The 23,775-nt window shown below is 39.8% G+C and overlaps 1 protein-coding gene across 3 annotated transcripts; it reads left to right on the plus strand.

The window, feature by feature from the left end:
* The first annotated feature begins 498 nt into the window (after positions 1–498).
* LOC135935251 (death-associated protein kinase 1-like) lies at positions 499–22,325 on the plus strand. Of its 3 annotated transcripts, none has more exons than XM_065477436.1 (23): positions 499–808; positions 5,099–5,236; positions 5,529–5,729; positions 6,485–6,626; positions 6,854–7,053; positions 7,114–7,266; positions 7,329–7,452; positions 7,818–8,240; positions 11,812–12,066; positions 13,052–13,150; positions 13,211–13,411; positions 14,164–14,318; positions 14,568–14,688; positions 14,906–15,086; positions 15,427–15,548; positions 15,671–15,900; positions 16,428–16,668; positions 16,925–16,984; positions 17,689–17,877; positions 18,366–18,575; positions 18,828–19,217; positions 19,802–20,258; positions 20,898–22,325. In XM_065477436.1, the coding sequence occupies exons 2-23, from the start codon at positions 5,178–5,180 to the stop codon at positions 21,065–21,067; spliced, it is 4,383 nt and encodes a 1,460-aa protein (XP_065333508.1). In that variant the 5' UTR covers positions 499–808; positions 5,099–5,177; the 3' UTR covers positions 21,068–22,325. The 3 variants fall into 3 exon arrangements, with proteins under 3 accessions (XP_065333508.1, XP_065333506.1, XP_065333509.1); XM_065477434.1 differs by having other exon boundaries at positions 5,102–5,236; XM_065477437.1 differs by lacking the exon at positions 16,925–16,984 and having other exon boundaries at positions 5,102–5,236.
* The last annotated feature ends 1,450 nt before the right edge of the window (positions 22,326–23,775 follow it).

The following is a 23,775-nucleotide window of genomic DNA, read 5'->3' on the forward strand; positions in this document are numbered from 1 at the left end:
ATTTCGATGACGGTTATTCAAATAGGTTAAAAATAATGCATTATAAAAATAAATAAGTAAATTTCCTTTCTAGCGTGTCTCCAAGCAACACGATCAAAGGACGTTATTTTTTAGCCTTCAAAACTTAATTTAGAGCAGCAAGTATTGTAAAATGTGAAAGATCAGATTCACAAATTATTTTTTAAATAAAAGAGGCGATGCACGCAAACGGCAAACAAATGCATGTCAAGGTGAAATGAAATTTTTGAAAACAGATAATATAATATATGCTATTGATATTAGTCATAAGGTATCTTGATTTTTCTTAAATAAAAATTATATAGTTATAAAAATCGATTGAAATAAAAAATTGTTCAAATTCATTTCATTCATTCGAAATTCTTTGTTTGTGTTTACCGAACTGTCAAAACTGGGCACGGAAGTGCAGCTGCTTTGGTGTGTCGGCGGTACGCGGCGTGGCTGTGCACCAGCGGCAGCGCGAGTGCATTCGCATTGGAGGCAGTCAGCTTGGCTGGCGGTGAGCATGGGCAGCGTGCGAGCGGCGTTGTCAGGCCCTGAACCAGCCAACAGCCCGCAAGGCAGCAGAGCTCGTTCATTTTTTATGCCGTAGTGCCACTCACTCAATCGCTTTGATATCGCGGCGGCCGCGGCGGCGGGCGAGTCACGTGACCCGGCTGCGCACGCTCATTATCGACCTCGCGCTCCTACCTGCGTGCTGCGACTGCTGCGAGTGCTGATCTCCTCAGGTAACCCCAGACGCATTCCAGTCGTCGGTTGCCAGCCGATTCCTCCGCCCTGAGCCATGCAGGTGAGTCCACGGGGTTGCGCCCCACGCGTCGGCCGGGGCGCCGGGGGGTGCTAGTTCGCGATTTTCCGAGAACCGCACCGGCCGCGGATGGAGATAAGATTAAAGCTCATCTCACGTCAGGTGCAGAATACCTGATTTAGTTTCTTGATCGGTTTTGTTTACCCACGCAAAATATTGTGAACATTTTTTGCTTTAAATTGTTTTAAGCCCTGCGTTCCTACAACAAAAGATTAATTTTTACAAAATCCAAATTTTATTTTAAACATTTAAAACTATTAAGTCATATACCACGCAGAAACTAACTGGCAAGTTTTGCAAATGCTCGGACAACTCTTGGCTTTAGTTGAATCAAATAATTGTGACACTTGAAGCTTTAACCAATTTTTAAATTGTAGTAAGTAAATATTATCCATTTAGGAAATTTGTGTGTTATATAATTAACACATAATAATAATTATAATAATTATATTTTAAGTAGAGTTTACTTAACAATTTTACGAAAAATAGTTAATTTTCAAAAAGCATTATTTGTCTTTTTAATTTCAAAATTAAACTCTTTATCGATTTTTGTTGTTTGTTTTAGATTTAATTTTAGTACATCAGAAAAAATACTCAAATCTGCCGCAAATTGAATCAAGAATAAATTTATTATTTAATGACAGTGACAGTTCATGATGTGTTAGCTGCTTGCGCAAGAAATTAAAAAACTCATATTTAAAAAATCCATATTGAGGAATCGTTCAATATGTGCAACGAGAGTTTATCGCACTTCAAAAAGGGCTTATTCATTCTCTTTTTTGCTAAAAGAAGGAAGGGGCTCGTAGAAAGAATCAATGGGAGATATGACCCAAAGAGCTTTGATCAAAATTTACGAAGGTCCATAGCAGGCACAACTGAAATATGAAATCTCTCTCTCTCTCTCGATTATATTATGTCTCTTGCGCGCTCTCTCATACAGCACACACGTACCAATCGATTTCCCTCTCTCGGAATGCCAAGTCACGAATGCTCGAAATCATTAATAAACACACGGAGAGTGCAATAGCAATAGCGGAGAAAGGAAAAATTTGTGATGTTAACGGCAGCACCGAAAAGAGCAATTTTAGGAACGGGAACAAACGCATATTATTCTTATTTCTTTCCAAATGGGGCAGGTAAATCGGGGCTTAGGAACAGTCTGTTTCTCAAACCGACGCAATCATAAACTCCCAAAAACTAAATTAAATGTGATCTCATTAAATTACTCTTCATGAGTTGAATTTATAATTATGGCCGGTTGACTTGAAATTACATCAACCAGATATCCGGAAAGCCCGGCTGTGTCTGACACGAGAGAGTACAAGGCAAGAGTACGCGTCAAAGTGAGTTCAAAGCACTGTTTTCCCCAGCGAAACGCAGGTTTTCGCGTGCTAATGCGGGAAACGGACCTGCACATCAACACACATACACGGCCAAAATGAAGACGCGAGAGTCGTGTGTGAAACAATTTGCGAGAGCGTGATATCCGAATTGGTGTTGCCCCGGGAGGTCACAATCAAACTACAACAACATGTAAAGTACATAGGAACGGAATTAACTGTAAATGGAGCGAGAGAGCTATCACACTAAAATGCCTATTTCCGCGTACCGAGTGTAGGTACAATGTTGTGTCGTTGAGCATAAATATTTCTGCGCGCAATATTAAAATTTATTAAAAATTAATTTCTTTTAAAAGAGAATATTTAGGTTACAAATTAAATCCTGAGAAACATTTTAAATTCTTGGATAGATTAATGGTAATAGGAACAGCTTTGAAAATAACGAGAACAACGACAAAAGTAGGATAAATAAGTATGTTCAAAGTAAAAAGCAGAAGAAAAATTTTGCAGTGATATACTGCCGGAAAGCAATAAAATTTTATTCTTTTCTCCGGCTTATTGGCGGTGCTCAAAAACGTGTCATCGATAAAGGCTTTCCGTCGCGAAAAGATAACCAATCGGCAACAATAACGACTGTGATTGTCTTTCTCTTGTGATCTTTTTTCGCGATTAAGCCGAGATTGCGTTTAATTTTTCCATGGGAACGTGGTGTGCGCGGAGCAGGCGAACAGATTGCGATTGTATTCAGATACAAAACGTGCATATCGATTTCTTTGTGTGTGAGTCAGTGACTTGTCTGCAACAATAGGGTTGCCATCTGGTCCAGATTAGCCGCATAAATTGGTAGATATCAACGATTTTTTACATCAATTTTACCATATGAGCCCCCAAGATTTTCATTTTGAATTATTCTTCTTATTTTTTATTTGATTTTGAAAATGGCAATAAATACATCAACTTTTCATTTTGTAGTTGGCAGACCGTTGCTAAATAGGCTAAACCTTTTAATCTGTTCCACATTTTGTGATTTTTCTATTGAGGCTGTAGTGTGTCAAGTGGTCGGATTAGTTGCAATTTTTGTTATTATCCGCCTGGCCATCAGTTTCAATGACACTACAAAAGTCATTTTCTCTATGATGTAACAATTTTGACATCAACATTGAATCTCGATAATGTAATTTGACCTGTTATTGGAGTTATGAAATGAAAGTAGTATTTTCTGTAATGTTTATGTACCTTTTATGATTTATACTTTAGTGTATAGACATCAGGAATTTGAGTTAGTTCTCTTTTTAAAGTAGCATTGTTTTAAGTTATAAATATTATTATAGAACCTTTAATTAGCACACCTCGTGGGCTATGAGCCTACTGGGTCCCAGTATCACTGCTGAGCGGTTAACATGGCGTCGCAGAGGAGCTTGGGCCCAATGTGAACATGTTTTCGCCTATCCTCACACCGGGGTCATTTGTTTAAAACTCCAGACATGCCCCTAAAGCCCCTGGAATGGCAAGTTTAGTGTCTAAATGGTGCGCTTCCCAACCCGTTGAGCTATTTGATCAGCATTTTGAGTCACTAGCTATGTACTAAATAATAATTACCCTTTGCCATCTCTGACATTGGGCAGCCAGTAAATGCTCAGATAATTTTCCGAGAATAGATATTGTATAGTCTTTTAGCGAAGGATGGCAACCCTGGTAACTGGCCGTACTGGATGTTGTTGCGCGAGCCGGTCCCACGTCTCTTTCACTGCTGACTCAGCCGATGGTGCGTGCCTTCGAGTTTAATATTTCATCGGCATGCGCCTCTTGAATATGAAGAGCCGGGGTGGAAATTGGCGGCTTGACACAAATTTTCTCCTCGCGCTGACGGCATAGGAACAGTATCTTCTGCGCGGCACGATTAGCCTGAAAGAGATCTGGACCGAAATGGAATCTCACGATCAATTTCTTTCTGCTTGCCCGCCGTCTTTTGTGTTGCGCACGGCTAATCCGGCGGCAAATCTGCGCCTCGAATGCACGATCGCGGGCAAAAAGCAAGCGGTCCATTATGCTCTCCAGCTCCACTCAAACTTGCGGCCACTGATGCATAAAGATCAAAGGTGCTTTCTTTGCTGTTTTCTCTCTGTCCCAGTGCAAAAAAATCGCTTAATACTTCAACTTTTTTCGAAACAATAACACATAAGGATTATACAAAATATAAATCATTCATATTAAACAAAATTGTTTTAAGTAAATTATTAAATTTTTATTTAAAATATTACATTTTTTATTCAATTTATAGTTATATATTTCATTTAAATAAGTAATTTTTATGTTTTTCAGTACAAAACATTTGTCTGCTGTTGTAATAATGCTAACTTTTTAAAAGAGCAAATATGACAAATATTTTTGTACTAAAAATATAAAATGCAATAAGTGATAATTGAATCACCGAAGTGTCATAATGAAAGCAATGTATATTAAGACCAAACGCGAAGATTTCAACCGATATAGTAATTTTTCATTTAAGAATAAGCGCATGTTATGTGAAAAACTGGCAACAATGATTCGTATTAAACACGATAAGAAATTGAATGAGACGAATACTACGTTCAAAAGTTTTTTAGTCGGATTGCATTTCTGTCGGACGGAGTTCATGCACCGCTGCGATATCCTTGACACACAAATGAACGGGAAATAAATAAAGAGAGTTGAAGTCAGTCGAGCGTTTTCGCCGCTGTCGTCGTCTTTTGAATCCATTGAACCAACAATTGATAAACGCGAATCGTAATCGACCAGCAAACAATTCGCAAGCAATGAATGAATCCTCGCATTTGCCATTCAAACACGATAAAATAATATTTGAGAATGCGTGGAGGTGAGGGCAGCAAAAAGCCGGCGGCGCCCGAGTTCATTCACTCTCTGAAGCTGCTTGTGTGTCGTTTGTTGGCAGCAGAACGCGAACGCTGAGCAGAGGAGAAGACGCTGACTCACTTTAGCCGGAGGCAGACGCGGGGGCGGCATGACCTATTATGCAGCCCTGCACGGACCCCCTTGAGAAATATTATGAAGTCGGCGAGGAAATCGGAAAGTAAGTTGAATGTAGAATCTTTAAAAAAAACTAATTCAAAAATAAATGGTCCATCTCAATTCGCTGGGCAATCTTAATCTACAAATAAAATCTTCACACCTCTGAAAAACATTTTTGCTCAGATTATATTAATTATTGAAATTAATCGTCACTATTATCATTATTTTCCTTCAGAATCAGCAAATTAATGAGCTGAAGCCACATTTATAGCTATCAGACACCATTTGACCTCAAAATTAAATATATTTGTAATTTAAGCAGGATTTCTCAAACTTAGAATTCGTATTTGCAGTGGACAGTCAGCGGTGGTGCGACGAACGGTGGAGAAGGCAACGGGACGCACGTTTGCGGCCAAACTGGTGCGGAGGCGGCGGAAAGGAGCGGGCGACGAGCGACGGGAGGCGGCTGTTCTCGCCTCTTTGCGCCACCCAAATGTCGTCGGATTGCATGAAACCTTCCAGCAGGCGCAGCATTTTGTCCTCATCCTCGAATTGTAAGTCTACATGGAATATTTTACTTTAAATAACGTGCTACATTTCAACTTAATTTGCAATGAAAAGAAAAAAGATTTGATAGTCCAGCTCGCATAATTGGAGCTAAAATTTTTTAATAAAAAAGACTGATTTCTATCTTTTACATTTTAGTGGTATCAAAATCACACTACAGCCAATAAAAACGGCAAAAAGTAACTTGTCAAAACTGCATAGTTATGTTAGTAAAATATTGAAGCTGCGCATTTTCAGATGTTCAAAAATATGAAAAAATATATTATTTTCATGCTAACTTTTATGACAGTAAATCTGTAAGTTAAATTAGCAATTTTTTTATGAAAAATACAAACACGAAATTAAATAAAAAAGGTCTGTCGCTAACTTAATTAACTTAAATTAAATATATTCACGTAACGAGAACAAATTGATTGCAAATGAAGGAATTGAAATCAAACTGACTTTAGCTAATCGTAAGAAATTAAAGCTTCAATAATTTTTCTCAGATTATATGAATAAGGGATAATTCCTCAAAAGCCAATTAGTATATGGAATTAAATGCAAAAGGAATAATAATACATGTCCTTTTGATTTCGACTTGAAACAAAGTGCGAGTCAAGTGCTGCTGTTGGGACCCGTGAGATTGTGTATTAGACCATTTGACACGCAATTTGTAATGCACGGTGCGAATTCGAGCAGCGTGCGAAAGGCAGCGGAGCATAGAGCGCTCAAAATTAATTGTGTGTGTTTGCGAGTGCAGAGTGGCTGGGAGTGAGCTGGAGGAGGTGTTGGTCGCTAGAGGCGGAAATCTGCCTGAGGCGCAGAGCCGAGACGTTGTCCGCCAGGTGCTGCAAGGACTGCACTACATGCACTCGCAGGGCATTGCCCATCTCGACCTGAAGGTACTAACAAATTTTATTGAAGAAACGTAAAACGTTAAAAACAGGCTGAGGTGCAAAAGGTCTTTTTAGAAATAATGATATTATTATTATTATTATTATTATTATTATTATTGTGAAGGCTATAATCAAACTGTAAAAATATTCTCACTTAATAAATATAGTTTACTAATAAAAAAATTCTGTGCTCCGTGATATTTGATCAACTTTAACAATAACATATTTTGCAGCCTGAGAACGTGATGGTGTCCGGTCAGCAGCCACCCTGGACTGTCAAACTGATTGATTTTGGACTGTCTAGAGAGGTGTCTGGCGGAACAGAACGAGCTTTGCAAGGGACGCCAGAGTTCCTGGCACCGGAAGCGGTCAATTTCGAGCCTTTGTCACTCGCCACCGACATTTGGTCTGTGGGAGTCATCACATATCTTTTGTAAGAGCGTTGTTTTCGTCCTTGGCTTGGCTTGGTGCTCATAAAAAGGTTTTGTTTTAGGCTGACCGGTGTCTCGCCTTTTTTGGGCGAAGACAAGCAGTCGACCTTTTGTAATATTGTGGCGGGCGATTTCGACCTGAGTCAGGAGAGATTTGAAAACGTATCCAATTTAGCCATCCAGTTTATAACCCGCATTTTGGTGCAAGACGCAAGGTGAAACTTCGATGATTGAAATGTTTGTAGCGTTAAATAACAATTTTTACCCCTCTTCGCAGGAAGCGTCCAAGTGCATTGCAGTGTTTAGAGGACCCCTGGTTGAAAACCGAAGTCAATTTGGATGAAACCGTCGAAAATATTGTCGTTGATAAGAAGAATAAATTTTTTGGAAGTCATTGGAAGGTAAATTTTTAAACTACATACCATGAACTACAAATTATAACAGCCATAGATAAAATTTATTTTCCAAAATTTTTTAAAAAAAATGTAGTTTAAATTGTTGGTTTGTGTACTATGATGTGGATTCAAATGTTAATTCAAATTCTATAAAGTGTTTGAATATTTCCAAAGCATTTTGAGTCTAATTAATATTGATGCAATTTTTTGAAAAGTTAAAAAGGAGCACTTCTGTTCTCGTATTTATGAGCAAATATTGCGCTAATTTATTTTAATATTTTTTAAATAAAGAAACTAAATTTAATTATTTAAAGAAAATATTTAAATTTTTCATTTATAATTAATTACATAATAAAAATTAATTTTTGCAGACTTTGTACCATGTGATATCAGCATCGCGTTATCTGCAGAGCACCTTGTCTAAAATGGAGGTGACAGCGGAGGAGAAGTTCGTGCAAGAGGAGATAGTGTGCGAGAAGAACAAGGGCCAAGTTGTGATGCTCGAATTGGTGCCGAACCTGATCTGTGATTTAGTGGTGAACGATTTGCACCCGGATGCTTCTCTTAATGGCAGTGCCGACAAGCTGGGTGAGCGGGAGGAGACAGAACTGACGGGTCACGTGTCCACCGAGTTCTCCTCCATGCCCAACACGCTGACCAGTAGTGACAGTGAACAGTGCCAAAGCCTGGACAGCAAGGAAACCACCGACCTGGACAGCCCTGATCCCAGGTCGGACGCCGCACGCCAGAGTGGACAAGAGATTGCGTCCTTAATTGACATTTTAAGGAAAAAGGTAAGAAGTATGTTTTTACTATCTGGATTAGCTCCCTCTCCAACAAACTAAGTTTTAAGCCGGAATTTTATTGCTTGCGCTGAAATGGTCTTAATATTTGAACCTCATATACTGCTAAAATAAAAGAAGCACAACTGTACAGAATTGAAAAAAACATTATATTTTTAAATAGGCATACTACAAAAACATGAAACATTTATTAAATTTTGAGATATTTGAAATCTCGAAATGTGCGTAAATCAAAGATACAAAAGTAAATACTTAAAAAATGACACTCAGTAAAATATGAAAAACAGTCTAATTTTGCTCGACTCTGTGTGCATTAAAAAATGATTAATAATAAGGTGATGGCTATCTAAAAAGCTTGCATCTTGTACTGGACCTGTTTCAGCCCTTTTTTTGCATACTTTCCATTGCTATTTTTTTCAGCAGTACTTTACTCGTACCCAAAAAATCCATGCACACACTGTTCTGAAAGAAAACATCGTGATAATTGCTGAGAAAAATAAAATGAGAGCAATCTGAGGAAATCTCATGTATTCGCGCCACGCACCTTCCCAGTGACAAAACTTTCGTTTGACAAAAATTCACAAGCCTGAAAATTCGTCATCTTCTGGAGCTATTTTACAAAGTGCTTGTCAAAGAGGATTAATGCAACTATACACTGACATCTTAGAATATTTTGTAAAATATAATAATTACCTTTTTGAAATCAGAAAATAGAAAAAATATACGAAAAGAGAATTCAATTAAATTAATGAAAATATCACAATGGCTCATTCTTAAAACCAGAATTTTGCTCTTGACAATGAGTTTTATTCTTCCTCACGAAAACAAAGAATTTCATAGCTCACCTTTAAGCATTGAGATTTTATACGTCCATGTTTGGATGTCGTGCTTTGGTTTCCAAACATTCGTCGAGCCGAGAAAAGCGGCGTGAGTTGCCCAACGGGTTGTACATAAAAACGGTGTACAAAGCAGATGATCCCTAATAAGGAGCGGAGATTCCAGTCCCTAACCCAGCAACTGTCTGTTTGGCTTGATTCGTAGAGCAGGCAAGACAAGATAAATCAATGTCAAGTGCACGCCTCCGCTCGTTTCATTTACAAAAAGCAATACACCACGTCAAACTAGTTTCATCCGCCAATGAATCTTTCCAACTTTGGTTTCTCCTCTATCTTACCTTTCTTTGGACGAGGAAACCATTTTGGCACGGAGCAAAATGTTAAAAATTCGCCCGAAATAGAATGGCAAATTAGCATCCATTCCTGCCTCTCGTCGAGATCAAGTTCCACTGGCGTTGGTTGGTTGTTAAGTGGGGTCTGCTGAATTATAAAACCGAGCTTGCTCTCTCGTGCACTGTGCAGCAGGGTTGTCTGCGCATTTCCCCGGCCTAACATGTGTGCAGAACACACACGAGAAATGTTGATAGATGTCTTTTTCCGTCCGTGTGTGCGGAAGAGAGAAAAGAGGCTCTCACGATAGATTGTGCCTGCGTGGTTGGAAAACTAATTTCCCAGAAATCGCGCTTGCCCCCGGCTTGAACAAAGTGGTATTCGCAGTAATATTTTTCTATTTTAAGCCGTAAATTACTCGAGAAAGCACGAAACGTCTACCAAAGTGCGTCTCACATAATATCGCATGAAAAACTATTTGCTTACAATCTCTGAATAATTTCATTTTCACTTTGTCTATAGCTTTGACTAACTGTCAAAAAATCTAATTTGCAAAAACGAGAAGAAAAATTTAACTTATTATGAAATTTATTTAATTCTTATTAGAAATTCAAAACTTTTGTTTTGCTTCAGTTCAATCTTGAAATATCATATATATATCATACCTAAAAATGATATTGAATATAAATTGCGATATTGCAATGCGATATGAATGTTAAAAAGGAGCAAATGCCTGTCCCATACTCAATGTGCTTGGCATTTACGTACACGTTTTCTCGGCCGAATCATTTACTACCAAAAAAGAGGTCAATGCAAGTTGCACACACGCGGAGAAAAAAATCATGTAAAGACTCACGCATCGGTGTGGATGGGGTGGCAGTAGGGGTTTGGAACGCGGATCGATGCGCGCACACGCCGGCCGGTCGCTTCCACCCTCGGCCACCAGGGGTGGTTATCCTCGCGCCCCTCGGGCCCCCGTGCGTCCCGCAAACGCGAGAAAGTTTTCTCGCAGATGGTGGTGCAGTAGCTCGTCGTGGTCGGCATGCACTCGCAGGGCAACCCTTAGCCAGCAGCAGCATCGGCAGCCACCCTCGGCTCGGCCGAGGCCTCCCCCAAGATGGTCGAACTAGCGTCTGACGTGCTCAGCCAGCAGGTAGCTTTCCCTCTCGTCACCCCAATCACCTCCTGCCCCACAAATTTTGTAAAACTTTCGGATCGCAGAGGTTGAAACTCACCTTGGTGCCTCGATAATTTATTGGCAATTTGAAAATTTAAAATTAGATGAGGGGATATCCTATTTGGGACTAGATTTTTACATTGTGAGGATAGGAAATGAGAAATGAAAGGTATATAGATGAAAAAGAAAGGGAAAGAAAAAAGAAAGGGAAATTTTATAATTAAATTATTTATATGTTGTATATAGACTAATTGATTTGTCTTTGATATACTCTCAAAAGGGTAATTTTGTATTCACATGTATATAAAAAAATCAAAATGCTCGTGAAACATTTTTGTGTTCAGGTTTTCAGTTGTGACTTTCTCCGCTCGAGAACGATCGATAAGGAAATAAAAATTGAATTAATGTTGCAAAATCGGTTAAATATATCGTTGATATAGGGATAATCCAACTATTGTAGACTGGAGTGCACTCTATGTCTGTTATTATGCAGCCGGCACGCGTCTCGTGCATAACGTGCTGCCTAACCTCGAGACCTCTCTCTCCTGCTGCTAATCAAGCACGGGTGCGTGCTGCTTAAATCCAGTTTGTTTATTTACCTTTTCGCCGCGTGTTGAACGACTCTTTTCCAGCCACCTTTTCCTGTTGCCGGCCGAAAATATTGCAGAAGAATCGATTTTGGGCTTGTAAAAATTCTATGAAAATGCACACCGGAAGACGCTCGCGTCGTAAATAACCGCTCTTCTGAGTGCTCGCTTAGGGATGTGAAAAATGAACTTTAAATTTTTTTGGGAATTAAGACTCACAGCCTTGCACGAACGGTATGCTTGGAATCTGGATCAAGGGTAGCATTATTATTATTATGAGTTGTTTGTTTCCTTGAAAGAAATTTCAATTCTGGTGTACATAAGCCATAAACAGAAACTCCTCGAGCTTGTCGATTTTCTTCAAACTTCCACCGACTATCTTTCACGCCCCAAACGCTCATTAAAAGCTGGCGTGTCGCGTGCACGTCTCATTGGCATATCATTTTCCGGCTGCTGACGGAAAAGATAACTTTCTGCGTTAATATTAAGCTAATAGAGAATATATTATATCGCTATAATATTCCACATTAAACACCTCCGAATAAATTTGGGGTAATATTATCATTGTAAACCAGCATCAGTAATCCATCCCGTTCTCAATAATATATCACGTTAATATTTTTGTTAACCAGGACTCTGTGACGCAAGAGGAGACAGACGACGAGGCGATGAACACGGTCATCACGGAAGTGACAGAGGTGAGCGACCCTGACCAGACGCCCGACCTGGGCAGCAAGGAGAACCTGGAGGGCCTGCTTGGCGGCACGGAACTCGAAGCAGGCGACTCGAGGGGTGAGACGCCCATTTTTTGGGCAGCTCGCCAAGGAAATGCGGAGGCGGTGAGGCTGCTCGCGTCCGCTGGAGCCAAGATCGGCGCCCAGAACAAGGTCAGCCTGCAATGAAAATTCGTACTCATTTTTTTCTCACAACTCAAAAGCCAATTAGTTTGTACAATTTTTGTTGGTTGCGACTCTTCTATGTGATTTTGATAGAAAATAAATATTGAGGTATTGCTACCAAACAGAACTGAATATTAAAATCTCATTTTTCTTATTTTAATAATAATTATTGCTATGTATTTCACAAATTCAGAAATAAATTTAGGTGCAAGGCCAGAATGATCATACACATATATGTAGACTTTTAATTCAAGGCTTTGAAAGAGAATTACAAAGCCAGAAATAGAGCACTAAAAGGTGGAGGATTTCAACCCACGAAATTTGTAATGCGAGCTGAAGAGGGGAAAATTGAGTCGTTCTTTTGGATCCGGCAATTTATCCAGCTGCCTGGCAACCCCAATTTCGCTCCCCATTGGCCGAGATAAATCGCAGCCCCGGCGCACACTGGCTGCCCGCGGAATTTCCTCTTCTGGCAGCGAAACAAAGCGCTTATTTATGTGTCCGCCGTTTAAAGTGAAATTATTGCCGCAGCCTCACTTGGCCACACGAGCTGCATCCATGCCAAAGTGGGAGGGTTTCATTTTCCTATTCCGACTAACGTAATTTCTCGGATCTCCACATTATTACGAGTGTTCAATCAGCAGGAACGAGTTCTTGGAACAGTAGCGTTTCGATGCCAAAAGAGTTTTCTGATGGTCAGAAACGTGGGGTGCACTTTGGAAGACATTCCAGGACATTTTTTTTTAATTTTGTTATCCATTTTGAATAACTTTGTTTATTAAAATGAATTTAAATACTTTTTTGTTCTAGTTATAAGACTCGGATTCTAACCGACCTAACCTGCAAACTGTATGCAAATGGAGAAGTTTAAAATGATAACTAAATCTTGCATATAGAAAATGTATTTTACAGTAAAATTAAAATGAGAACTAACCCCAAAATCAAATTTACCTTTTCTTCCAAATTATTGCAGCTGGGAGAAACGTGTCTGCACGTGGCATGTCGTTACGGACACGCGTCAGTAGTTGGTGCCCTGTGCTTGCTGCCTTTGGACCTGGATCATCGAGATCTGGTAAATTCAAAAACAACAAATGATGTAAGTTAGTTATTGATCCAATTTCAACTTCAACAGGAGGGAGAAACAGCGCTACACGCGGCGAGCGCACGTGGACACAGCGAATGTGTGCGTCGGCTGGTGGATGCGGGCGCGAGTCTCGATGTGCAGGACAAAAGGCACAAAGCGACGCCACTGATGCTGGCAATGCGGCGCCACCACTCAAGGGTGGCACTGCTTTTGCTCCACGCCGGCGCCGACCTCGAGACTCCAGACTGGGTGAGTTGCAATACCAAGGCTGAAATTAACGCAAATTAGAGGCTCTAATTGAGATTAAAGGACGTTGTGATATATGATAAATATGAGAAACGGGCTCTGTTGCAACATGAACGAGCTAGAAAATTACAGACTATGATAAAATCCTCAAATTAAAAACATCAACCGAGATAGGTTATTTATAAATGGATTCGAACAAATAATCTGACTTCTAATTTTTCTCAGAAACTTTGTTTTTCCTTATTTAGTCTTATATAAAAGGATTAATTTTTGCTTATCAGCAGGCACCAGAAAATCTCCTATTTAAAAAAAATTCGTAATATTTTCTCATGTTACATGTATGCTGAGGGAAATGGTTGAAGTAAATTCCTCAAATCTTTCGAATGCCTTTTATTAATGCCTCAAATTTGGACTGTAAATATATGAATATTCAATAAGTATAAAATATTATATAACATGCATTAAAATAGTATATAACTAAAATCGTCAAGATAAATATCACACTCATTACTCCAATTAACAATTACTTGTTACATCACAATTCATGTCGGAGTACTTTCAATGCACTTTAAATTATGTCTCCTCGATACTGAAGCAAAAGCACGCACAGAAATATCCTTCTTTGAGCTCTTGATGTTGCTCATCTTATTTAGCTTAAATTATTTTTATTTGATCTACAATCAATAGCGTTTCCACCGCTTTCTATCACACATCACACGACTATTACTAATCAAACAAAAACCGCTTATTCTTAGGTTGGTGATACGCCGCTACACGTCGCGGCCTATGAAGGGCTTTTGTCGGTGGCGCAAACTTTGTGTGCCTACGGATGCAAGGTGGACCTGCCAAACGAGGCTGGCCTAATGCCATTACACGTTGCCGCAAGGAGAGGCCATACCGAAATTGTCAGGCAAGTATTTTTTTCTGGCTGGAAGCCACAACAATTACAATTCACAATTTACTTCGACAGCTTCCATCCATATTTAGAGCAAATTTGTATGTTTACCTCAAAACATTGCCTGTCTGGAAAGAACTAAAGAAAATCAATGATTATATAAGTTTAAAAAATATGAATTTAATTTAAGTATTTTTTACATCACAATAATTACCAAAATACAAGTTATAATAGATTGAATTAAAATTACATTTTTAATTAAAGGTGTCTGTGTTTATCTGGCTGCGACGTGGAGAGGCGCAATTCAGACGGAATAAAAGCTGAAATCACAGCACTGAAGCACGGCCACCAAGAGGCGGCAGAGTTGCTAGCGCGGTTGAGCAACGTGAGTAACGAAATTTTTAATTTCTTCTTCGTATCGACTTTAGAGCTTGGTGCATATTCATTAAAATTTAATTGCTCATGGCGTGCAAAGAGAGTGGAATTTGAATTTTATCTGCAGCTTTTCATTGGCGTCATCCATCAAAGGGGCCAAATGAATTGCCTGCTCGCTGTTTTTCTCCGATCACATTGCGCTAAAGCAGTCCACGAATAATTCATAGGCGCGGCAGCGGGACGAGTTCATCCGCCAATTAGTGCCTGGCACCCATCCAATCAGCAGACTGACGGTCAAACTGCTCGGCCACTCCGGTGTTGGAAAAACCACCTTGCTCGACACGCTTGGCGCCGGACTTCTTGCTTCCTTCTTCAGGAGGAGCAAAACGCCCGCAGCTTCAATTTCTGGTTTGAAAAAAATTCAATGTTCTGTCTCAAATACAAAATAGATTCCCAATATAAAAGGTTAAATTTGTATTGTGTAGTTTCCTTTTTGACCTACTGGGTTTCACGCAGAACCAAAAAGAATGTTCTTAAACGATTTTTACTTCAAATCTGATACAAATGCGTACTTTTCATAGCATCTTATGAATTAGACCATGTTAAAATCATGCAGGATTCACTGAAAATTGAAGAACAAGTAGTATAATTAGGGGTTTTATTCCTGAAAAAACCATACCCTGCTTTATCCCGTCAGTCACCATTCGCAATCAATCGCCATTCATACAAAATAGGAAACAAATTGCAGGTCCTAGTTCACCAAATAAAACGCAAATCGAGATGGATGTCACGGCGAGCACAAAGCCCGAAGAGCTAACTTTCGACACCAAAGCCTCCCTCGACGGCACAAGAGGCGTCGACATCAGAAATGTGAGTTCATGGGAACATCTTTCACCACTAATATAAATTTATGGTCGGCGGGGGACGCCTGATTTATTAGCCATTGTTTTGGATTTGCCTAATTTTCCAACGTGAAAATGCATTTGTTTCAGCTGTCAGTGGCTGGCGTCGGCGAGCTGAGCGCATGGGAATTATCTGGTCAAGAAGCGTATCTGTCGTCGCACCACATCTTCCTGGGCTCGCCTCACACGGCTCTGCACTTGGTCGTTTGCAGTCTGGACGACCCACCCGCCACCAGGTTGCAGCAGTGCCTCTTCTGGCTCTCTTTCCTTAAAGCCAGGATTGCCACTCAAGACCCAATCAAAAATGGTGGAGCTCCCCGGTAAGCTACGACCATCATGCATTCTTTCATTAATAATGATCCAATTCCATTATTAACTTTTATTTTATAGCTAATAACATGGTATTGATAAAGTATAGATTTTAAAGGATTTATGATAATATGATACTTTGACTAAGAGACGTTAATTTATTTATTAATTACTTATACGACTAAATATAATTTAGTTTTACAATTATTATTTTACGAACAACGCCACCTAAAATAAATATAAAGATAAAATGTAAAAAACGTATGCATGTAATTACAAAATTGTTTTAATTATTTTAACAATTTTTTCTATACTAGTCATAATGTTTAAATTAAAAAATATTTTTTTATTATTTTACAATTAAATCAGCAACTTTGCAAAGTGTGAAAGACTCTCTGATTATATATAACAATTTTGCCCACCAGCGGTCACAATTTACGTATAAAAACGAGCTCAACGCGCTAACCATACAAAAAAAGGTTCAGAATGCTGCACAAAAACAGCCGCCCTAATTTTCTCTCTACCTGACCCTCCGCAGATGGCCCATCAGGGTGGTGTTGGTGCTTACGCACGCGGACAGCGCGCGTTGTCCGAAGGCGCAGAGTGGCGAGTTTGTGAGCAGCGAGGCTCAGTGGCTGTTGTCGCAGCTAGAAGGGCACGCCGCCCCCGCCCTCTGCCTTCACCCCGTACCCCTGGTAATCGATGCCCATGTGGCCGGCTCGCCCGGCCTCAGGGCGCTTAAGGCCATTCTCAACGACACTCGGCATCAGCTGCTGCAGGTTTGAAATTGAATTTGGTAGAATTACGGTGGCATGCGCGAGTTTAAAAGTGAAATATTAATTCGAAATTAAGGGTCATCAATTAAAAAAGTGGTGCTTGCTGGGAATGCTGTTTTTTAGCGCGGAGATACTTCCTCTCTGCATTAAAACGCAAAGCTAAATTAACTTACTAACTATTAACAACTTGAGCATGCATTTTACATCCTTTCTGTTCCTTTTTTATTTTCGTTTAATTACGCGCTGAGTTATTTTTCAGGACATTGTGTGCACGCCGCATGGAATTTGTGATAGCATTAGCAACTACTTGTTCTCACTGGTAATTTTTCCTTGTTTTTTCCCTCCTCGATCGAAACTTCAGACTGTCTTATGTTTTTCTCATTTGAGTGTTTGCATCGTAAACTGACCGTGTGAATGTGGTTGTGGTCACGAGTTAAGATTTTTAATTCTCTCTTCCTCTCACTTTCTGTGGAGACATTTAATCAAATGTGTTGGTGCTTTTCTGCATGTTATTCAGGCTCAGCCGCTTTCAGTCGAGTCAAAAAAATTAAATCGACCCGGCGACGGCCAGTGCACTCGAGCAGGGTCGGCAGAGTATACGCCAGTTAGTGAGTCAGACAGGGATTACGTAGATGATGAACTTGAGTTAAGTGCACGACATAAAATCTATTTGACAACAAAAACAACTGCTTCCTTTTAGTCAGTCGCTTAATAGTTGCCCACCAAATACACACATTATTACATGTGACAAGACATTGATTTCTTTTTACCATTATGTTTTACCTAAACTATATAGATTCTTGTTTTTTAACAGTAGGTGGAAAACTACCAATCAGAGTTTTATTCTTCCAATTAGCCACTTTGTTGTACATAATCTTTTCCTTTTCGGTGTATTGTTTCCTTTCTGTGTTTATGTAACGTATTTTGATTCGTTTCCTTTGAGTGTTTTCCATTGAACATATTTTTCACACAACTCGAGAAGCTATCGGGCAACAAAGCTAATAAGCTTGGTGCGAATTGCAGTTGGTGCCTAGAACTTCAGGCCTTTTAGACGCCACGCTCAAGTGGCTACAGGGGTGGCGCAGGGCGCACAGCGGTCTGCCGGTGGCACAGTGGGCCGGTTTTATTCAACTCGTGCGTGCTAACGTCAACCCTTTGACTGGTGAAGAGCATCTTAAAGAGCTGTTACACCAGCTCTGCTACATGGGAGAAGTAAGAGCAAAATTAAATATAATTTTTATTTTGACTGCCAAAGAAGCATTTATCACATTTTGTTCCCGATAGACTAAAAATTTCATGAATTTTCGGATTTTGTGTTGCTGAGTGTTGCGGTTGCACCATTTTGTTTGTCCATATTTCTTCAAACTGTTATATAATTAAAAAGGAAACTCCAGCACTTATTACCAATTTTGAAAGTGATTTTAATGATTTTTCATTTTAAATAAACTATAAGAACGTCATATAAGTTGCAAAAAGTCAATTTTTAATCGTAAAATAGAATATAAATTTAAAGTTTTTGTCGCAACTTTACTTTTAATTTCTATTAGAACTCATTGATGACTGCAGAAGGAATTAAGTATATTTTTTTATTTTAAGCAGTAGATCAATGAAATTTAATTTTTTTTAACATTTTATATGTTGCAAATAATTTTGTTGTAGGTTTCATTAAATTTTAAGATCACAAATTTTGATTTCTTTAGGCTTTGTGGTTGAGAGAATCGGGCCTGGTATTCCTGTGTGTGCGGTGGCTTGGCAATGAACTTCTGGGCCAATTGCTGTCGCCCGAATTCATGGCAGCCGCAAGGGTTACTGGTTGTTACACCCCTTTAGACTTCAACTCGGCCTTCCCGCAACCCGCCGACCCTAACCTGGTGCTCCATGTGCTTGAGGCGCTCGACTGTTGCGTCCAGGTAAGCAACGGAGACTTAAACTCTCGCAATAGGTCTAAAATCTGTATAAATTTTGTTTTTGATGAATTTTAAATCAAATTAGAATCATGGATCCTCGCTGTGTAAATTTTAAATTTGATTAAAAACTAATAATGATTCGAGGTTATGATAAACCTGATTGAAATTAAATTAATTATAAAAGACTTTGTGAAATATGAGCTCAAGTATCTCATTCATGATTCATGATGACTTAAACAACGCAAACAATTTCAGTGTGACAATGATGGTGAAATTGAGTATGAATTCCCGTGCCTCAACTTCATGGAGACGATCGATGGGCTATGGGATCCAGCGGATCCCAGGTATGTGGACGGCGTATACTGCGGTCACCGGTTTCGCGCACCAGCCGGAACCTCGCCCTACCTTCTTGCCAGCATCTTCCCCCGCATCCAGGTGCAACTGCGCAGGGCCACCCAAGGCGCTGGTGACCCTGACATGGACCTCTATCAGTGGCTGCACGGCTCAAAACTATGTTCAGGCCTGCTGGAGAGCTTGGTAACCCTGGAGCGGGGCGGCCACGTCGAGATCAAGGTCAGAGGACCGTCCCACATGAAGAGCAACTGCTTCTACTTCCTCGAAGAGATCCTCGTGTTGTTTGAACAGGTCTGTACGAGTAATTGGTAGATATTTTAATTGATATTTACCACATTCACAGACCACTTGAATTTTCCTTCTTAACAATGCAATTAATAATCTGGTAACCCTTTTTGATCGTTTTGCCTCTTTTGAGATGGGTGACCCCCTAGTAGCGAAAAACTCGGGAAAACTCCGTGTCCCAATAATATCATGAACATAAAACATGGGCGCACGGGCCTCATTTGAGGAAGCCCACTTTCCAGAAAACTGCCACCGCACCAGGATTATTTATTGAAATGCTAGACATTCGTCCCCTGAAATTAATTCGCGCGCAAGCTGGAAAGGTGCAAACCAGCAAGTTAGCGGATCGGATAGCATTCGCAACCCTCCCAAATCCGAAAGGAAACATAATTGCAATGCTAGAGAATTAAATGTAGGCTCAAATCAGCCCGCACTCGTTCCCCCAAACATCGCATTAATCACATTGGAAGTGTACACTTCAACAGTGCGAGCCAATGGCTTGGTATATTTTATTTTGTTTATGGTTGTGTTTATTTATTTCTTAAAAATTAAAATAACAATTTTATGATACCCTGATGATTTCGTTTCAGGTAATGATTTCGGTGAGCCCGGGACTAAACCTGGAGCACCGCGTGATCAGTGCGTCCCAATTGAAGTTACACGCGGTCAGGCCGGCCAATTGGACGTCAGAGGCCGTGCTGGAGGCAGCGCTCGACTCGGACAACGCGCCTCTGCAAGCGCAGCTGCGCAACGCGGCCACTAACGCGCAGGAGATTCTGCTGGACGTACTGGCGTTCGGGGCCTCGCAAGTGATGTCGTCGCTGGTGCTGGGTACTGACCTGCCCATCGCCTTCCTGGGGCTCAGCGCCCGCCAGGCCCTGAGCAGAGCGCTTGACCCGCAGGACGCCATGGGTCGCGACTGGTGCCTGCTCTCCGTCAAGCTCGGCCTCGGAGAGCGTCTGGCCGCTTTCGAGGGCGCCTCTGCCTCTACTAGTCCCACCCTCAAGTTGCTCGATGAGTGGGGTAGAGACAAGGGAGCCACCATAGGTGAGGACAATTACTTTTTTGCCTTTTTTTGGTATTGATTTTATTATAAATTCATTTAAGCTGATAAGGACTAGGAAAATAAAGCTAATAAGAATAAATCATAAAAAAATGCCAGTTATAAACACTCAGAGCTCCAAAATTGTTGGATGAGTATTCTTGATCGGGAAAACTACGACATTTATTGTCAACACTATGTTGTTTTCAAATCCCTAAAGCTTTTTGGTAATTGCGTATATATAGGTAAACAAATATCTCCAATATTTTTAATTCCATGAAAAACATTTTACAGGCATTCAACCACTAGATAAAACTAGATCCAAAATTTGAACTATAATTTTTCCAGGATGGTAAAAAAGGGGCAAACTTTTTCTAAAAAGGCTTTTTACCTTATATAATATTTTATTTTTTGAAAAATTCACGTCATCATTTGACAGCTACGAGGATCATGAATAACCAAATTGTAAAATCCAATTAGATTCTCCTTTTAGTCCACATGCCATGAAAAATTTTCTATTCCATCCAATTTCATTATTCCTTAATAGATTTTATTTTTTTAAAATTAACTGCAGATTTTACTTTCTTGAATATGAGCATGCTAAAAAATTGTTCTTATTTTGAAGACATTTTCTGTACCTTTAGGTGTGCTGATCAAAAAGCTAAAGGAGTTGGGCCGAGAAGACGTGTCCCAGCACCTTCTGAGGTTGGCCCCTCTGTACAGGGTGCTGCCGTCCGATGAGAGCTGGTCGGACGAAATCGACTCCAATCCAGACGAAATCCTGGACACGAGCAGCTCAAATTTGTCCCGGTGACCGGCAGGTTGAATCATCTGAATTTGACTCGATACTTACAACAGATCTAATAATCTAAACTTGGCAAAGGAAGCGTTTCCTCTCAGCGTACAGAGGAGCCGCAGGAATTTTGCTGCGACAAGGGTTGAGGGTTGGCTGAAAAGCGAAAGTGGAGTGGAATCCACTGGGGATTGCATTGAGGAAAGCAAAAAGCACACTTGAGAAATAATATTCCATCCAAAAGGAGTCTTGTTTTGGCTGCTTGAGATGTACTCTCTCCTGACTTTTGCGGTGTGTGCATTCGATATTTTTGGCGAATGCGGCGATGTTGAGATTTGATAAAACACACAATGAAACTGTCCTTCTGTGATGCTTTGCGTGTCAATAAACTATTCAAATTATTGGTTTTTGCTTTTGGAAAAGAAAAGTGAGCCTCTGTCAATTGAGATATTGTTAAATAAACGCCTAAAATTTTATCTTTGCAGCGCAGGGAATCGTAAACTCGCGATGATCTCAACTCACAAACACACACACACACACACACTTTAAGGAGCTTTTATTCGTAAACATTAAGACAGCTCAAGTATTGTACTGATTTCGCATCGAGTCTTTTGAAATGTCCAAATTTCATCAAGTATGCATAAAAAACGTGCATTAAAGCTGAGTGTTTTATAATGTATTCAGAGCGCGCGCGTACACACACGTAATAAACAAACCTGCATAATATGTTCAGAAACTCGTTGATGGCGAGCATTAAAAAAGGTGAACTTTGCATAAAATATGATTTGCTCTCGTTGTTCACAATATAGACAAGCTGCGAGTGTGCGCAGAGTTGGAAATGGAATTTGTGCTCTCTTTGTCTCGTCATAAACAACACACGTGTTATGCGCTTTTGATGTGAAAATGTTTTTTGAAACCTAATCCATTATTCATGTACGGGGGCAAACACCAGACTAACGCTCGCGTTTTGTTCTCAATGTCAAGTGCTGCCGAATCATATTCCCAATATTGCAGGCCTATCAGAGCGTTTGTACAGCTTTCCTAATTCTACACTACTCACTCTTTTGTATGTACAACGTTTCATTTCGCGATATTTGAATGTGCTAACTTGTATAACATTGGTGTGAGCGGACATATTGAGGTTTGTTACACACAAAAGAGAAAAATACAATGAGGCTTAAATCTATGTACTTGAGATATTGACGATTTATACATTTTTATTGTTATTGTTGCTGCACGAATGCTTCGCACAAATAAAATACGAATATATGAATAAGCACATACGTAAGTTTCGCTTAATACAACCTTTTAATGCAAATTTTATCAAAAAAAGGCTAAAGCCGACATCATTGCGTATATTACACTGATTGTTTCTCTCGCATGGGCTTCATTAAATTTACGCAACATTGCAATGTACCAATGCTATTTCAGCAAGCATAAAATACATTTCCGCTGTAAATATGTGGAATATTGCACAATAAATATTGCGTTTCTTTTATTATTGGTTTTCTATCAATTTTACCTCTTTTATTCCACTATATATTGCGAGAATTTATTTTATACTTCTTGAAATAGCATAGGTACATTACAACATTTAATAGGAAAAATATTTTCAGGCAATAGGTACTGTCCTAAAATATCCAGAAGTCTATCTTTGGTTCAATTAGAGATGTTAATTTCACATATTATTGATCTGTCTTGTTTTGCGGTTCTGAAACCCGCTAATAGAATAGAGGAAGAAGCAAATTTTTCTCAGTGTGCCTAATCTTCTGAAGCTCTGTAATACAACTCAGAATTTCCTAAGAAAACGCCGCTTCTTGTTGCGGTGGTCCTTGAGCACAAAGTACACGCGTGTGGCTCACATCTCACATCTGTTATCCCGCTCATAGGAAAAGGGTTTTATTCTCATTACAAGCCTCCAGCGGAGCTCAAGGGTTGGAGTCGTAAATCTCGACGAGTGCATACGCATCTGGGAGGAGATAGCGGTTCATCTGCAGCCGCGTAGCTCTTCTCATTTGGTTCGCGGCGGCACACACTTATCGCCGCTGTATTTTCTCATTACGCCGCTATCTAAATAAAATTATTGCGCGCTTGTGTGTCTGGCTACTATTGCCCTTAGCACCCCTCGCATGCCGTGGGGGTGCGTCGGGGAGATATAATTATACCGCTAGCGCACACATCCATCCTCGCGCGGAAGCTGAGGGGTAAAGATGTAAAGGTAAGTGGCGCGGAAAGCTGCTGGAAAAATGGCATTTCGGATGACTTCGTTAAATATTTACAATGCATGCATGAATAGGGAAATCACACTTCAGTTGTTGCGCCTTGAAATTGTAACCTTTATTGCTGAGTTTCCCTTTTTGCTGCTTCAAATGAAAGACACGAAAAAGATTCAAAATAACTCGCAATTTTCTCCTCTCATCTAATTAAATATAAATAAAAAGATAAATTGGCTACTTTTCGCCCTGATTATTAGAGTTGGAAGGTAATATTGCTGAGAGAAAAAAAGCTATTTTATTTTTTTAGCTAAATTACCAGGAGAAAGAGGTGGAGCGAATAGTCATTCCATTTCACTGAGCCAGCTTTTTTCTTCACAGAAAGAAGCTGTGTGTCGCTACTAATTCCATATATTAGCAAAACTGTAATAAAATCATTCCTTTTTCTTTGCTTAATCCTAGAGCATATTTTCACTTTTCACATTTAAAAAGTATGCATATATTTTGAATGTCGTC

The sequence above is a fragment of the Cloeon dipterum genome, chromosome 2 (assembly GCF_949628265.1).
Source record: "Cloeon dipterum chromosome 2, ieCloDipt1.1, whole genome shotgun sequence".
NCBI lineage: Eukaryota > Metazoa > Arthropoda > Insecta > Ephemeroptera > Baetidae > Cloeon > Cloeon dipterum.